Source organism: Mirounga leonina, unplaced genomic scaffold (genome assembly GCF_011800145.1).
Source record: "Mirounga leonina isolate KUSES-001 unplaced genomic scaffold, KU_Mleo_1.0 Mir_488, whole genome shotgun sequence".
Classification (NCBI taxonomy): domain Eukaryota; kingdom Metazoa; phylum Chordata; class Mammalia; order Carnivora; family Phocidae; genus Mirounga; species Mirounga leonina.
The window spans coordinates 2,324,947-2,340,078 of NW_023270777.1; the positions used below are offsets into that span (position 1 = coordinate 2,324,947).

The window sequence follows — 15,132 nt, forward strand, 5'->3', positions numbered from 1 at the left end:
GGCGGCGGCGGCGGCGGCGGCGGCCGCCAGCGCGCGTGGCCCGGGCCGGCGGGTCCGGGCGCCTCTCCGGCGGAGGGAGGGCCGCGCGCGCTCGGGGCTCCGGGGGGTTCCGACGGGACCACTCGCCGGCGCGGGGGGCGCCCGGAGAGCCGGGGCGGGGCGGAAGAAGCCGGCCGTTCAGTGTGCTGGTTTTCTTGACGGCCAGGACCGAGCCTGACCCCGAGGAGCGGCCGCGTGAGGCACCGGGAGCCCACCCGGCGCCGGGCGGGCGGGTCCATTTTGCCGCACAAGCCGGGCAATTGGCAAACTGCGGATGGGCAGGTCCACTTTCCTTCGGGGGTGAGCGGCCTGAGGTATGGGAGGGCGACGCCATTTCGCGACGGGGGCGGGCGGGGTGTGGATTGTTCCGTGGCGGGGGGAGACGCCGCCGGGTGGTCGAGGGAGCGAGCACATGGCGGCCCGAGGGGCTCCCCTCCCCCAGCCCGCTTGGCTTCTGAGTGTTGTGCAATCTCCCCCTTCGCTAGCTCGGCTGGGGCTCATTGTGCGCGAGGCCGCCACCGCCCGCGGCCTCCCACATCCGGGCACCGCGAGGGGGGGAGACGGGCTGGAGGGGGTGGGGGAGGGCGCGGGCGGAGTGACGTGGGGGAAGGGGGGATGTCCTCCCCTCGCAGCTGGGAGGTGAGGGGCGGGACTTCCGGCGCGCCGGGGCCGCGGGGGGGTGGGGGAGGCGCACGCGCTCGGGCTCGGAGCGGCCCGGGCCCCGGGAGCGCGCTGGCGCGCCTTGCGGCCTGCCGGGGGCGGGGGTCTGGCTCGGGGGTGGAGGAAGGGCTGTGTCCTGGGGGGCTGGCGGGTCGCTCGGGAGAGGGGCCGATGGCATCGTGCAGGGCCGCCAGCTGCTGGGGGGCGTTCTGACGCGTCTCAGTGGGCGTGCTTCTACTTTGACCCAACAGATCCAGAGACAATGGCCCCGATGGGATGGAGCCCGAAGGCGTCATCGAGGTGAGCTTGGAGCCCTGCGCTGTCTGTCCCTCCTTTCTGGGAAAGGCCGTGCCCCCTGATTCCGGGACTGGGGTTGCCTGCCTCCCGAGTAGATCTGTTCTCTTGTCCTGATTCCTTCACGGTGATTTGTTGAAAGTATCTTAAGTGCTGGAGTGAGTCCTGTCTTTCTACATTGTCTGGTGTCTGGTTTTACAAGTGGACTCGCCCTTTAAGGTGATTTCCCAGACCTTGTAGGGCCAGCTGGCTTCCCTGGAGGGAGGAGAGGTGGGGGGCTCTGAAACTCCGGTGCAGGTACGGGGTCCCGTGGTTCAGTGCTAGGACACCGCTTTGTGTCTCCTACCATTGGAATTTCTCTGTATCCTGTAGAGTAACTGGAATGAGATCGTTGATAGCTTTGATGACATGAACCTCTCTGAGTCCCTTCTCCGTGGCATCTACGCCTATGGTTTTGAGAAGCCTTCTGCCATCCAGCAGCGAGCCATTCTCCCTTGTATCAAGGGTAAGATCCCTCGGCCCCAGGACAAGTTCTGGACTGTCCCTGACCTGGGTAGAGTGGCACCTGCTTGGTGGTGCTCATCTCATATCAGTCAGGGACAAAGCAACTCCTTGTTTATCCCAGCTTGGCTTTGGGTCCGTGCCTGCGCCTGGTTCATGCCCTGGACACACGGATCGCTGGTTTAGTTTCAGTAAGGTAGTTTAGCCAGCTCGTAACTGCTGTTCGTACCTGTGTTTCTAGGCCAATTTTCTGTAGTACTAAACGAGTTAATAATCTGACCTGCTTCCCGATTGTTCGGTGTCGGTGTTCCATTTTGACGGGGTAAAGTCTGTGAAGCCCTTAATGCTTGCCACATAGCTCTGTTGGGTGCTGATTGATCAGAGCCATGAAATGTCTCTTGATCCTGAAACGTATGCACTCTGGTATCAAATTTCTGCTTATCTGTTTAGGTTATGATGTGATCGCTCAAGCCCAATCTGGGACTGGGAAAACAGCCACTTTTGCCATATCGATTCTGCAACAGATTGAATTGGATCTAAAGGCTACGCAGGCCTTGGTCCTGGCACCTACTAGGGAGTTGGCTCAGCAGGTGAGCATGCAGCTTCCTAACTCCTCTCTTGAAGGAATGCTTTTTAGAAATAATTAGCATAATCAAAAAAATCAGAGGTGTCCTCCGCAAGGGCCACCAGCTCAGCAGAACTGAAGCACGGGGGGAAGAAAGGGACCACCATGTAAAAGTAGAGAAAATAAGCCAAGGACTTCCGGATTTCTGAAGGCTTGTTAGGGCTAATTATAAGCCATTTCTTACCCAAACACAATAAGCATTATTTTCTCCACCCATTTCCTGAGTCACATGAAAAGGCCGCGAGGTGGAGCCTGGCTGGCCGGGCAAGTTTGGCAGCTGTTGATGAACAGACCCCTGGCAATGGGCAGAGAGACCCCTTGGTGGTGGTGGTGCTCTTGTATCAGCCAGGGGCAAAGCAGACGGACAGTCCTTTGTTCATCCTAGCTTGATGCCTGGGTTGGTGGCCAGAGCTGTTTCATGCCTGGGGTACACAAAATCCTAACGATAGACTGTTTTCCCGGGTCTTGGAGAAGAAGGTCAGAGATGCTAGTTTTTTCTAAGTAGAAAAGTTCTGTGGAAAAATCAGGATGATTCTGTGCTAACTGCGAACAAAGGTAATGTAGTGCAAGCAAAGCAGAATTCTAGAACTCCAGAGGGCCTTCGTGTGTGTGCAGATGCTTTTTTTTTTTTTAGAGTGAATGTCTCCCCTAGCACAGTTTCTGTGGCAGGAGTGCAATAGGATGCAGGTAGATGGCATTTTGTTCATAAAATTGGTTGCTATGAGATCAAATGAAATGGGTCGTTGGTGGCTTTTAGAAGGGCGGTTACTGTGAATCCTTGTGTTCTTAGGAGCCAGACCAAGCTCAAACCTGAGCCTGTCATTTACTGGCAATGTGATCTTAAGTGAAGTATCTGCCTGTTTCTTGCCTGAAAAGTGAGTTTAATGGTGCATGTCTGAGTTGGAGAGCATTACGTCAGAAGCGTTTTAAATGGGGCCTGGCACGGTCACAGTTAACGCACAGGCACTTCTTTCTGGGTCTAGATACAGAAGGTAGTCATGGCGTTAGGAGATTACATGGGTGCCTCCTGTCACGCCTGCATCGGGGGGACCAACGTACGTGCCGAAGTGCAGAAGCTTCAGATGGAGGCTCCCCATATCATCGTGGGCACCCCGGGTCGTGTGTTTGACATGCTGAATCGGAGATACCTGTGTGAGTCTCCCCTCCCGTGCACGTGGCGCGCCCCCCCCCCCCCCCCATCCACTGTCTCCTCCACGGTGCCTGTGTGCGCCTGGGAGGGGGTTGCTCTGTGATGAGCCCATGCGTGTCATCTGAGCCTGGCTTCCCTGTCTTCTCAGCCCCGGGGAGTGTTCTACTTCCCAGGGTTGTCAGCTGGCCTAGCGTGGGAGTCGCAGGCAAAGGATCACCCTTCGTTTTCTGAGAGCAGATCTCTTGTCCCTTTTCTGTTCTTTATTGGGAAACGTGAGTTTTCTCTCCTACTTCTCTATCACTACCTATTGGTGTTTTCTCTCTTTCGTAGCTCCCAAGTACATCAAGATGTTTGTACTGGATGAAGCTGATGAAATGTTAAGCCGCGGATTCAAGGACCAGATCTATGACATATTCCAGAAGCTCAACAGCAACACCCAGGTGAGGAAGAGGTGTACAGCCTCGTGTCGTAGAGTCGAGGACTCCTTTGTAGATTGTGGGGTGCTTGGGGTAATGGAGCAGAGGAGCCAACAGGAATCCTGGGGTCTCCCCTCAAGCCTTCTTATGCACTGGCTTCTGTTTCAGGCAGGGGTCCTCGGGAACGGGGGTGGCAGGTATCGTGGAGGGTCCCCCACCCTGAGGCTGCTCTTTTCTGTTAGGTGGTTTTGCTGTCTGCCACGATGCCTTCCGACGTGCTCGAGGTGACCAAGAAGTTCATGAGGGACCCCATCCGGATCCTGGTCAAGAAGGAGGAGCTGACCCTGGAGGGTATCCGCCAGTTCTACATCAACGTGGAGCGAGAGGTGGGGCCCCGGGGCAGGAGGCGGGCCGGTGGGGGGGGGGTTGGTATAGCCCCTGACTGGTCTCCCCTCCCCCTCCCAGGAGTGGAAGCTGGACACGCTGTGCGACCTGTACGAGACCCTGACCATCACGCAGGCAGTTATATTCATCAACACCCGAAGGAAGGTGGACTGGCTCACTGAGAAGATGCACGCCCGAGACTTCACTGTGTCCGCCATGGTGCGTGCTCTCCACCTTGTCCCCAGCGGTGGGGCCTTGGCGCGCCTCTCGGCTGCTGCTCGGCGCCCGCGGGCCCGTGACCCACGCCCTCCCCTCTGTTCCCGCTCTAGCACGGAGATATGGACCAAAAGGAACGAGACGTTATCATGAGGGAGTTCCGCTCTGGCTCTAGCCGAGTACTGATTACCACTGACCTGCTGGTGAGTAGGGGGACGCCGGGAGAGTGGGAAGGAAAAGGGAAAATCCAAGGTGATTCCCTCTCCAAGGGGCCTGCCTGTGCCCCTCTTCAGGAAAGTAGCAACTTGGAAGAAAACGTGGCATGCCTTAGGTTGCTGGGGGAGAGGGCATGTCTGTTTCCTTTGCCTGCCTTTGGCTGCCTACACACCTTTCAGTCCCTTCCGGCTTGATGCGTCCCCTTCCTGGTTCTCGTGCTGACCTGTCCTCTCCCCTGACCTAGGCCAGAGGCATTGACGTGCAGCAGGTTTCCTTAGTCATCAACTATGACCTTCCCACCAACAGGGAAAACTACATCCACAGGTAAGTGCGGGTCTGGAACGTTCCCGCAGCTCGCCCTGAGCTAAAGTTCCGTTTCCCCTTTCCTTGATCGTTCCTCCTACTGAGATGTCCTTGTTTTCCACCAGAATCGGTCGCGGGGGACGATTTGGCCGTAAGGGTGTGGCTATTAACATGGTGACAGAAGAAGACAAGAGGACTCTTCGAGACATCGAGACCTTCTACAACACCTCCATCGAGGAGATGCCCCTCAATGTTGCTGATCTCATCTGAGGGGCTGTCCTGCTACCTAGCCCTACCCAGGCTTTAGTCTGGGGGCTGAAGAGGAGCAGGAGGGGGGAGGGAAGGGAGCCAAGGGATGGACATCTTGTCATTTTTTTCTTTTTTTTTTTTCTTTGAATAAATGTCACTTTTTGAGGCAAAAGAAGGAACCGTGAACATTTTAGACCCCCTTTTCTTTGGGGCAGGCTCTTGCCCCAGGCGCCGTCTCTTCTCCCAAAAACACTAATCCATCTCCGTAACCTAGTCGACCTCCAACCCCCAGAGGCTCTCCCCACCCCAGCTGAACGCCTCTGAGGAGGATTCAAGGGGCCATAGTGTCACTCAACCTCATTTGCTGGACCAAATCCGGAGAATGCGAGTTAAATGGCCCAGGGGATTGTCCCCAGGTGGGGGGAGCAGGGGAGAAAAAAATGGTAGCCATTTTTACATTGTTTTGTATAGTATTTATTGATTCAGGAAACAAAACACAAAATTCTGAATAAAATGACTTGCAACTGCCTGTTTGGGCTTCTCGTTTCTTGCCTCCCCTTCCCTCCCACCTGTTACTGGGCACATATCTCCGGCTGTGCCGCCCCGTCCAGTCATCACCCAGTCATCACCCTTACGGATTTCCCTTGGGTTGCTTTTCCCCCGCCTCCCTCCCGACAACGTCCCATCACTGGACATCCCGACCTGCTCTGGCGCCCACCTGCCGCAAGCACTGTCCCGAGCGCCTCACGTGCCTCGGCCAAGAGGAAGCGCCCGACGAGGGGAAGGGAGAAGAGCCCTTTCACAACGTCTTGACCACCCCGCTTCTGAGAGCGCTGGGGGGTGCTGCTGGCCCGCTGGTCTGTAATCCCTTGGGGCCTCCACACGTGCTTGGAGGTCGACCCATCCGTCGATGGGATCGACTGCCCCCAAACTGACGTGTGACGTTCTGGAGGCTGGGGGCTCCCGCTTGGAAGCCAGGGCCATCCCCTCGACGACAAAAGTCCCGTGACTAAGGGATTGGTGGCTGGGGCTGAGGTGCCTGAGTCAGGCGGGGGGCGGACTGTCTCAGTAACAGGAAGTCAAAAGCTTAATTCCTCCTTTTCCAAACGAAGGCAGAGGGGTTAGGGCTGAGCAAGCAGCTGGGACAGACAGGACGGGCCCGGACGGACCAGGTGAGGCCGTTCTGTCATGGGGCCGGCTGTGGTGTTCTTGGGGGCCCTGGTGGGGCTGCTGGCTGGTAAGGAGAGCGGCCTGAGGGGAGGGGGCCCCCGGAGGAGCTGCCCACCCGCTGCTAACCAGTCTTCCTCTGCTGAAAGCCCAGGGGACAGGGAACGACTGTCCTCATAAAAAGTCGGCCACTCTGCTGCCATCCTTCACGGTGACCCCAACAGCGACAGAAAGCACAGCAAGCCCTGCGACCACGAGCCATGGAACCACCACCGCGGGCGCCACCAGCCATGAGCCCACGACGGCCACTCACCGGCCCACGACGGCCACTCACCGGCCCACGACGGCCACTCACCGGCCCACGACGGCCACTCACCGGCCCCCGACCACCCCCCGCCACGGAAACACCACCGTTCATCCAACGACGAGCAACAGCACTGCCACCAGCCCCGCCCCCACCAGCTCCCCCCCCCCAGGGCCGCCGCCACCCCCGCCCAGTCCCAGCCCAGGGCCCCAGGAGGCCACAGGAGACTACACTTGGACCAACGGTTCCCGGCCCTGCGTCCGGCTCCAAGCCCGGATTCAGATCGGAATTGTGTACCCAACCCAGGGCGGAGGAAAGGTAAAGCCAAGAGCCGGCGGAAGACGGCAGGGGCGAGGGAGCGAGGCAGGGCCGGGGTGGGGGGGGCAGGGAGCCGCGGATGGCACGGCTGCGTTCTTGCAGAACGCTCATTTCAACTTCTACAGGCCTGGGGCATCTCCGTACTGAACCCCAACAAAACCAAGCCCCAGGGGGGCTGTGAGGGCGCCCACCCCCATCTGCTTCTCTCCTTCCCCTCTGGACAGCTCAGCTTCGGGTTCGAGCAGGTACCTCCCCCGCATCCCCCACCCCCTGCCTGCCCTCCTCCCACCAGTCCCTGGCTGCGCTCCCGGCTCCGGGCACGTGGCTGTCCGCTGCCACCCTGAGCCTTCTGGTCACATCCCCAGGAGCCACGGCAGGGCGCGGTCTACCTGAACTACCTGGCTCTGGAATACAACGTGTCCTTCCCGCAGGCAGCGCGTGAGTAACCTGCCCTCTCGTCGCTTGCCCTGGACGTCTGGGCTCCCGAAGGGACCAGAGCGGGGGGCGGGGACAGGGACGGAGAGCTGACCCTTCCTCGCTCTTCCAGAGTGGACCTTCTCGGGTCAGAATTCATCCCTTCGAGCTCTCCAAGCCCCCCTGGGCCAGAGCTTCGGCTGCAGAAATGCAAGCGTCCTTCTGGCACCGGCTTTGCGCCTTGACCTGCTCCACCTGAAGCTACAGGCCGCTCAGCTGCCCCCTTCGGGGGCCTTTGGACCAAGTAAGACCTCTTCCTGCCCCTTCGAAGGCTCCGCCTGCTGGGACAGCACCCCACCCCACCCCCGCCGCGTCGGGCCCAGAACCTCCCTTCCTCTCTCAGGCTTGTCAACTGTCCTGTTTCCTCCGCAACTCTACCCTTCTCCCCTTTTCCTTACTGCTCTGAGTCTTCTAGCCAATAGTCCTACTTCCCAACGCCCCCGACCCCCACGCCTTCCTCCCTCCTCTGGCCTGGGCGCGGCCTCCACCATGATTCCTGCCGGCCCTCCCTCTCTGCCAGGTTTCTCTTGTCCCAGCGACCAATTCAACCTGCTGCCCCTCATCATCGGCTTGGTCTCGCTCGGCCTCCTCACCCTGCTGCTGGTTACATTCTGCATCGTCCGGAGACGCCCACCCGCCTACCAGCCCCTCTGAGCATCCGTCCCAATACCAGGTGACACCACGGAGCCCTGCGTTCTCACCACTCCACCGACTCAGCACCAAAGTTAGCTTCCCTCTCCGTCTTCAAGCACAACAGTGGAGCTAAGATGTTCATTAAACGTGCCCTGGTTCTCCTCTCCCGGCCCCAGAATACTAAAACCTGCTCCAACCTCTGTCCTCGCTTTTCCCTGTCCTTCTGGGCAGGATTAAAAGCCGTGAGTGTCGGTCACACGCCTTTCTGCGCCGCCCGTGGTTGAGTCTCAGGGAGCGAGACCGTCATGTGTGGCCACGTGCCCTCGTGGGCTCATCCCCCAAAGCCTAGCACGGCTGGTGTCGCATCTGCCTCGCCCCCCTTCCTCCTCTTCCCGGGCGTCTGGCCGCTCCAGGACCCCCTGCCCTCCAAGCCAGTTTCGCAGTCACAGGGGAACAGGCAGCAACGGCCAATGAGTGTGGGTGGGAAGGTGACACCTTCCTGTGGGAGCTCCTCAGCAACAAGAGCGCTCCGCTCTGCCCTCCGCGTCCAGGGCCGGGTGAACACGCCGATGAAACCGTCCCCGCACCAGGGACGCTCCTATCCCAGCCGTGGCAGCCGTGGGGACTGTCACCTCCACCCCCAGTCACCCTGGGCTCCCCCAGGAACAGCAGGCCTCCAGCCCGGGCCCCGGCCCCGGGGGTGTACCCAGAGGGAGTGCGTGGCCGCCCCAGGGCGGCGCGATCGCCGGGAAGCCAGATGCGGCCCTTCCAGCCGCGGGGGCCCGGTAAGGCGGAGGCCCGCCCCACCGCGTCCCGGACATCCCGTGTGACCTCGCTAACCGGCAGAGACCTGCTGCCCGATGGCGTGGTCCTTGCAGCGGGCGCCGGGCCGCCGGGCCACCGGGGCGTAGCGGCCAGGCCCGCCGCCACCGGGATGGCTGCGAGCTGGGGTCCCAGCGCGGGGGGCGGAGGGCATCGCAGTCCACGCCGGCCTCTCGGCCGCAGAGGGCGGAGGCGCCGGCGGCGTGGGGGGAACCCTCGGGCCTGGGGGGTTCCTCGGCCGTTCCCCCGTCCCGGCCCAGCAGCTGCGGGCGCACCCAACCGCCACGGCCCCGGGCGAGCCGGGGAGGGAGGCACGTGGGCCTGCGCGCAGCTCAGCGCCGCCGGAGGGCTGCCTGGAGCAGGCGGCCCTGCTCCCGCCGACGCCCTTCCCTCGGGAGACGCCGAGACAACAGGAGAGAGGGAGCCACGGCGCCCCCACTGAACGCCCTTCCGGAGACTCGGGCTCCTTCTCTCTCAACTTCGAACAACGTGGAGTCGGCCGGGGGCAGACAAGATGGCGCCGCGCAGAAAGGCAGGAGGCTCAGCGCGGCCTCCGAACCGGGAGCGTAAACAAAGGCGCGATGGAGGGAACCGCGCAGGCGCAGAGCTTTAGCACGCCGTAAAATTCGAACAGGGAGGGTGCTTCCGAAACTCGGTCTCTCGCCGAGACCTATTTCACGCTGCTGAAGGTGGGGTGGCGTTAGAAAGAGCGGGGAACGGGGGGGCGGAGGGCCCAGAGCGCGCATGCGCAGCGTCGGTCAATGGCGGCCCGGAGAGACAGGCGGAAGCTAATTTGGCAACATGGCGGCCGAGGCAGATGGCCCGCTCAGACGGGCGCTGGTGCCGCTTCTCTTACCTGAGGAATGCTACGACCAAATTTTCGTCCAGTGGGACTTGCTTCACGGTGAGCTTTATTCGGCATCCTACCAAAGCTCTGCTGGAGCGCCCTCGGGCCATCAGTGGTGCGTGACTGCGGCCCAGGCGGCGCGGCGGCGCCGACCCCTCCCGGGCCGAGCCGGGCGGAAGTCACTCCGGAAGGGGGCGGAAGTGTCTCGGCCTCCATAGAGGGGGGCTCGCCATATTTGGGCGGGAGGCCGGGGAGGGGTCCGCGGGCGGCGGCGGCCCCGCTACTTCTTTGTGGTGGTAAAAGATGGACAGACTTGAAACCGCACAAGACAAAGTTAAAATCGGACCAAATCGTTCCAGTCTCCAGTAGATCAGTCGGTTAGGCGTCTGCCTGCGGCTCGGGTCATGACCCCCCGGGGCCCTGGGATCGAGCCCCGCATCGGGCTCCCTCCAGAGGCGCCTTCCGCCCTCCACGTTTGCTCGTGGTCTAAGCCTGGGGGGACTTGCCTGCAGGCCTCCGTCTGCGTGGCAGGTCCACACGAAGCCCCCTGCAGACGCCAGGTCCCGTGGGAGGCCTGCCCAGCCTGCCCTTGCCCGGTCCCGGTCCCCCACTGTGCTCCTGGGACCGACTGGGTCGAATTCACGACTCCCACTGGGCCGAGCTCCCGGGGCTGGAGGAGGTGTGGGGGCCCTGAAGGGTAACATGAGGTCTGTGAGCGGGGGCTTGGGACAGAGGGTTCAGGAGCGAGTGTATCGGGAGACCTGTCCTTGCACTGGGAAGACCTGTGGGTCGGATCGCCCGGGTTGCTCAGAGGAGGGGAATGAAGGATCCGAGGACTCGTGGGCATTGCTCAGCTTTACGAGTTTTTTTTTTCCCCCCAAAGATTTTTTATTTACTTGACGGAGAGAGCACAAGCAGGGGGAGCTGCAGGGAGGAGAAGCGGGGAGCCCGACGCGGGGCTCGATCCCAGGACCCTGGGATCACAACCTGAGCCGAAGGCAGAAGCTCAACCGACTGAGCCACCCAGGCGCCCCACCCCAAGCAGTTTAGATGTAATCCGCATGGTAAAGGCTGTTTTGGAAAGTCAGAGAACAGCGATAGGACTGGGAGCAGGAAGGCCCAGGCCCCGACAGCCCCGGGCTTCCTTGTGTGCGTTTGTCCACGTCTTAAGGAGCAGTGACAACCCACAGCAGCATGAAAAGCCTTTAGCCCTGGGCGGGGTTCCAGAGGCGTCCAGAAGTTCTGTTTACTCCTTTTTCCCTTCTCAGTCCCCTGCCTCAAGATTCTCCTCAGCAAAGGCCTGGGTCTGGGCATCGTGGCTGGGTCACTGCTGGGTACGTACCTTCTCTTTCCCTGTGTCAGGAGGAGGGCGGAGAGCTGAGATGCCAGCAGCTGGGTGGGTCCCTTAACCGGAAGTGGAGTTAACAGGCTTCCCAGTCCACTCCCTGGCTGTGGTGCGCTGCTCCTGAGGGACGCTCGCTCCTCATCCCTGCCCTTCTCGTCCTTTCTCTAGTAAAACTGCCGCAGGTGTTTAAAATCCTGAGAGCCAAGAGTGCCGAAGGGTTGAGCCTTCAGTCAGTAATGCTTGAGCTAATGGCGCTGACGGGGACCATGGTCTACAGCATCACCAACAACTTTCCCTTCAGGTGAGGGAGCCCGCCCTTGATCCCCAGGGTGAATGTGCACACGTCTAGTGGGGGTCAGGGCGAGGCAGGTAAAAGGGAGGCAAAGCTCAAGCCCTTCTGGAAATCTGGCCGTCTTCCGTGGACGTGATGAGGAGGAGAGCATCCCGAGGATGCCCAGGATCTAGACCGAGTCCATCGGTCTATCCCCGCAGGTCGGGGCTGCGGACAACCGGGAGCATCAGCAAACCGTGGCCCCAGGTGGACGGGCCATGGAGGCTTTCCCTACCTCTTCCCAGGCCCGCCTTTCTCCCTCCCCACTCTTGACTCTGCAGCTCTTGGGGTGAAGCCCTGTTCCTGATGCTCCAGACAGTCACCATCTGCTTCCTGGTCCTGCACTACGGAGGACAGACCGTGAAAGGTGCTGGGGGGGTGGCTCTTGGGGGCCCCGTTGGGAACTCCGGCCTGGGGAAGCCCAAGGACCGGAGAGGCTCATCGGGGCTCCTTACCTCCCTGACCCCCAGGTGTCACCTTCCTAACGTGCTATGCGCTGGCCCTGCTGTTGCTGCTGTCCCCACTGACGCCCCGGGCTCTCATCACCCTGCTCCAGGCCTCCAACGTGCCTGCGGTGGTCGTGGGGCGGGTGAGGGCTGGGAGCGAGGGAAGGATGCTGGGGGCGGGGGGGTGAGCAGAGCAAGTGTGTGAGGAGTTCAGACGGCGGAACGAAGGTTCTCAACCTCTCCCCCAGCTGCTCCAGGCCGCCACGAACTACCGGAACGGGCACACGGGCCAGCTCTCCGCCGTCACCGTCTTTCTGCTCTTCGGGGGCTCCTTGGCCAGGATCTTCACCTCCATTCAGGTGAGTGCCCCTTCTCCCCGCTAGGGGGCACTAAAGCCCGGCCCTCGCTCCGCCGCGGACTGCACGCTGCTCCTCCTCTGAACACTTTCTGGGACCCCTGCCGTCTGTCCCGCAGGAGACCGGAGACCCCCTCATGGCGGGCACCTTCATGGTCTCCTCCCTCTGCAACGGCCTCATCGCTGCCCAGCTCCTCTTCTACTGGGACGCAAAGCCCGGCCGCGAGAAGAAAGAGTAGGGCTGAGCTGGCTGCTGGAGCGCCTGCCGCGTCTCCCGTCGTCCCCCAACCTCAGGGTCGTTCCCACCCGAACCAGTGTGCTGGCGGGACCCCTCCTTCTTCATCCCTCTGCAACTGTGAAAGTCTCGAGCCTGGGTTTTAGGGGGACCGCAGATCCTGGGAGAGCATGGGGGTAGGGCTTTCAGGCCGACACCACTGCCCTGTGCGCGGAAGGTTAACTCGCCGAATCGTTCGCCCCAGACTCCTCCCCAGCGGCCATTCCCAGCTCTTTAGGTTTTCTGGGGCCCAAGTCGGCCCTGCCCTCCCCCTCCCCCCATTTCCCTGTGGCCCTGGAGGGCAGAGCCGCCGGTGGAAGCAACTGGGGGCTTGGGGCCGCCCCCCTCCCCGAGCCTGGGTGGGACGGTCTCCAGGCCCCCAGTGCTGGGTGGGGGGCGGGGGGGCTGGAGAATGACTCAGGCAGGGCCCCAGGGTGGGGTGAGGAGGTTCCTGCTCTGGCAGGTCCAGGCGGAAGGGAGTGGAGACTGCTGGTTCCTGCTGCAGTGAGGGGGGAACGGACATGGGGCAATAAAGACTCCGAGACAGGGTTTAATTGTAAAAACTGTGTTCATCCTACAAAAAAAAAATGTGTTTTGTGGGGCGGAGGGGGAGGGGGGGAAGGGGACGGTGGCCCAGGCCTCCTCTGAACTGGGGTCCAACACAGTTCTAAAGAAGGGTTTGCAGCCTGGGGGGGGAGTTCAGGGTGAAGACAAAGGAGGGGGAGCCCTTCCTGGGAGGTCCATGTCCACGAGGGTTAGAGGTGGGTCAGGGGCAGGGGGGGCCCCAGCAGGGGAGGGCTGTACGGGGCGGGAGAGCTTGGGGGGAGGCAGGGGTTGTACTGGGGGAGCAGCTCTCCCTGGAGCCTGGGGTTACTCTGAGGGAGGGAGCACGGCGAGGAGGCCTCTGGTTTGCAGTGCGAAGAGCTGCAAAGAGAGAGATACTGGGGTTAGAGCCCGTCCCCGGGTTGGGAGGTGCCGGCGGCGCCCCCCACGCACAGGTGGGGGTGGGTGGGACCACCTCTGGCCCCAGCCGTCACCCGGCCACCGGTCCCTGGCTGTCCGGGCCCCACCGGGTAGCGCAGGTTGGGGACCAGACCCCACGGCGGCTTGGGAACCGGGGCGCGGCCGTGTCAGGGCACGCTCTGGAACGGGCTTGCGTGTCGCGCCTGTTTTCGGCAGGCCAGGAAGGGGCAGAGTCGGGCCGGGCCTCTCCTTGCCCCGCGGGCAGGGAGGGGAAGCCGGGTCACAGGAGGGCCAGAAGCGGGGAGGAAACGGGAAATTCGGGTAACTAGAACAGGATCGCATCCTGGGGGCCGCCACTGCCGGGCTGGGATGGAAACGGCCTCCAGGGAACCCCGGGGCCACCAGAACGCGCCCAGCCCGGCGGGGCACTGGGCGGCCGGGGGGGGGGGCGCTAACCCCAGGCCCCCCGGAGTGGCCCCTGCCGGAGCCTCAGCCCGCCCCCCAGGCGCTCACCCGTATCCGCCGGGCAGGTAGGCTGCGGAGTAGTTGGGCGGCTGGTACCCGAAGCTTCTGCTCCCCTGCGTGCTCGCGTACCCGGGCCCCCAGACCGGCCCGCCGGCAGCCACGCCGCCGCTCCCCGGGCCGAAGTGGGGCGGCCCGGTGCCCGAGCTCTTGGCCTTGCGCCGAGGCCGGTACTTGTAGTCGGGGTAGTCGCGCAGGTGCCGGGCCCGGAGCCGCTTGGCCTCTTCCACGAAGGGCCGCTTCTCGTCCTCGCCCAGCAGCTTCCACTGCGCGCCCAGGCGCTTGGAGATCTCCGAGTTGTGCATCTTCGGGTTCTGCTGCGCCATCTGGCGGCGCTGCGCGGAGCTCCACACCATGAACGCGTTCATGGGCCGCTTCACCTTCTCCAGGGGGAGCCCCCCGGACGCCCCCGGGCTCCCGGCGCCCTCCCGCTCCGGGCAGCCCGAGGCCGGGTTGGCAGGAGCCGTGGGAGCAGGAGGCTCCAGGCTCCAGACCTGGGCGTGGGAAGGGCCAGGAAGCGCCATGGGGGCGGGGGGCGGCGGTGGAGGGAAGCCTTGCGAGGGCGTCCTCCGCGCCCTCCCCTCCAAAGCGGAGCGTCGATGCCCACACGCGGTGTCCTTAAAACGCAAGGCTCTTCCCAGTCTGCAGTCGTTCCAGAGACCTCGTGTCCTTATAGAAGTGGGTGTCGTCCCCAAGTTCAGAGTCCTGAGAACGGAGTCCCTGCTCCCAGCCAGCCAGGCACTTTGGAGAGCCGGCGCCCGACCCGCTGCCCGGTACCCCGGCACCGCGCACACTGCGCTCGCCGCTCCCGGATGCCGCCAGGTGCCGGCCCAGCCCGCCTTCCGCCGAGGCGCGCCCGGCCTCCGAGCAGTCCCGGGCAGTCCCGGGGCCCGGCCGCCACCGCCCCTCTCACCTGGCCTCAGCGTCTGTGGCTGGCGGGTGGGCCAGGCCCGGGAACAGCTTTTAACCAGACTCCTCCCCACTCCCTCCCCGCAGGCCGCGCCTCCCGACGGGCGCCGACGTCCCCCTCCCCTAGGCAAGCCCAGGTGTCCTGTTGTTCCCAGCCCCCACCACTCCCCTCGGGGCACCACGCCCCCCCCCCACCCAAGACCCAGATGTCAAGCCTTCCAGCGCCAGGAGCTCTGAACGCCTTCCCCTCCCTTCGGGAGCTTTGGCAATTTAAAGTCAATTCCTTTGCACAATGGGATCAAGCACTGGGGAATCAAAAGCCCTCAGGGTCACAATGGAGCTAGGAGGAAGTTGGGAACACCCCACCCC

General features: G+C 62.6%; 4 protein-coding genes and 4 non-coding genes across 10 annotated transcripts in view; 7 read left to right on the forward strand and 1 right to left on the reverse strand.

Moving 5' to 3' along the window:
• The window catches only part of EIF4A1 (eukaryotic translation initiation factor 4A1), a 6,241-nt gene extending 762 nt beyond the window's left edge, over positions 1-5,479 (forward strand). Inside the window, exons 2-11 of the mRNA XM_034989506.1 lie at positions 951-999; positions 1,366-1,498; positions 1,945-2,084; positions 3,103-3,271; positions 3,600-3,709; positions 3,928-4,071; positions 4,151-4,288; positions 4,399-4,488; positions 4,746-4,825; positions 4,930-5,479. Coding sequence (XP_034845397.1) covers positions 951-999; positions 1,366-1,498; positions 1,945-2,084; positions 3,103-3,271; positions 3,600-3,709; positions 3,928-4,071; positions 4,151-4,288; positions 4,399-4,488; positions 4,746-4,825; positions 4,930-5,074 — 1,198 coding nt within the window. The 3' untranslated portion in view covers positions 5,075-5,479. The remainder of the gene's footprint in view (positions 1-950; positions 1,000-1,365; positions 1,499-1,944; positions 2,085-3,102; positions 3,272-3,599; positions 3,710-3,927; positions 4,072-4,150; positions 4,289-4,398; positions 4,489-4,745; positions 4,826-4,929) is intronic.
• LOC118000213 lies at positions 1,533-1,667 on the forward strand. The gene has a single exon (XR_004676417.1). It is a non-coding gene; the product is annotated as a small nucleolar RNA SNORA48 (small nucleolar RNA).
• LOC118000214 lies at positions 2,410-2,554 on the forward strand. Its single transcript, XR_004676418.1, has one exon. It is a non-coding gene; the product is annotated as a small nucleolar RNA SNORA48 (small nucleolar RNA).
• On the forward strand, positions 3,364-3,504 carry LOC118000218. The gene has a single exon (XR_004676421.1). It is a non-coding gene; the product is annotated as a small nucleolar RNA SNORD10 (small nucleolar RNA).
• Positions 4,531-4,673, forward strand: LOC118000208. Its single transcript, XR_004676411.1, has one exon. It is a non-coding gene; the product is annotated as a small nucleolar RNA SNORA67 (small nucleolar RNA).
• Positions 5,480-5,554: 75 nt separating the features above from the next.
• CD68 (CD68 molecule) lies at positions 5,555-8,205 on the forward strand. Its single transcript, XM_034989507.1, has 6 exons — positions 5,555-6,290; positions 6,370-6,842; positions 6,968-7,087; positions 7,208-7,280; positions 7,390-7,560; positions 7,837-8,205. The coding sequence occupies exons 1-6, from the start codon at positions 6,242-6,244 to the stop codon at positions 7,968-7,970; spliced, it is 1,020 nt and encodes a 339-aa protein (XP_034845398.1). The 5' UTR covers positions 5,555-6,241; the 3' UTR covers positions 7,971-8,205.
• A 1,276-nt stretch (positions 8,206-9,481) lies between these two features.
• MPDU1 (mannose-P-dolichol utilization defect 1) lies at positions 9,482-12,932 on the forward strand. Of its 3 annotated transcripts, XM_034989510.1 has the most exons (7): positions 9,482-9,675; positions 10,887-10,952; positions 11,132-11,264; positions 11,576-11,661; positions 11,765-11,883; positions 11,989-12,099; positions 12,215-12,724. In XM_034989510.1, the coding sequence occupies exons 1-7, from the start codon at positions 9,573-9,575 to the stop codon at positions 12,332-12,334; spliced, it is 738 nt and encodes a 245-aa protein (XP_034845401.1). In that variant the 5' UTR covers positions 9,482-9,572; the 3' UTR covers positions 12,335-12,724. The 3 variants fall into 3 exon arrangements, with proteins under 3 accessions (XP_034845401.1, XP_034845400.1, XP_034845402.1); XM_034989509.1 differs by lacking the exon at positions 11,765-11,883 and having other exon boundaries at positions 9,519-9,675; positions 12,215-12,932; XM_034989511.1 differs by lacking the exons at positions 10,887-10,952; positions 11,765-11,883 and having other exon boundaries at positions 9,556-9,675; positions 12,215-12,932.
• On the reverse strand, positions 12,922-14,954 carry SOX15 (SRY-box transcription factor 15). The gene is made up of 2 exons (XM_034989512.1): positions 13,846-14,954; positions 12,922-13,293 (listed from the first exon to the last, which is right to left on the reverse strand). The coding sequence occupies exons 1-2, from the start codon at positions 14,376-14,378 to the stop codon at positions 13,125-13,127; spliced, it is 702 nt and encodes a 233-aa protein (XP_034845403.1). The 5' UTR covers positions 14,379-14,954; the 3' UTR covers positions 12,922-13,124.
• Positions 14,955-15,132: the final 178 nt, after the last annotated feature.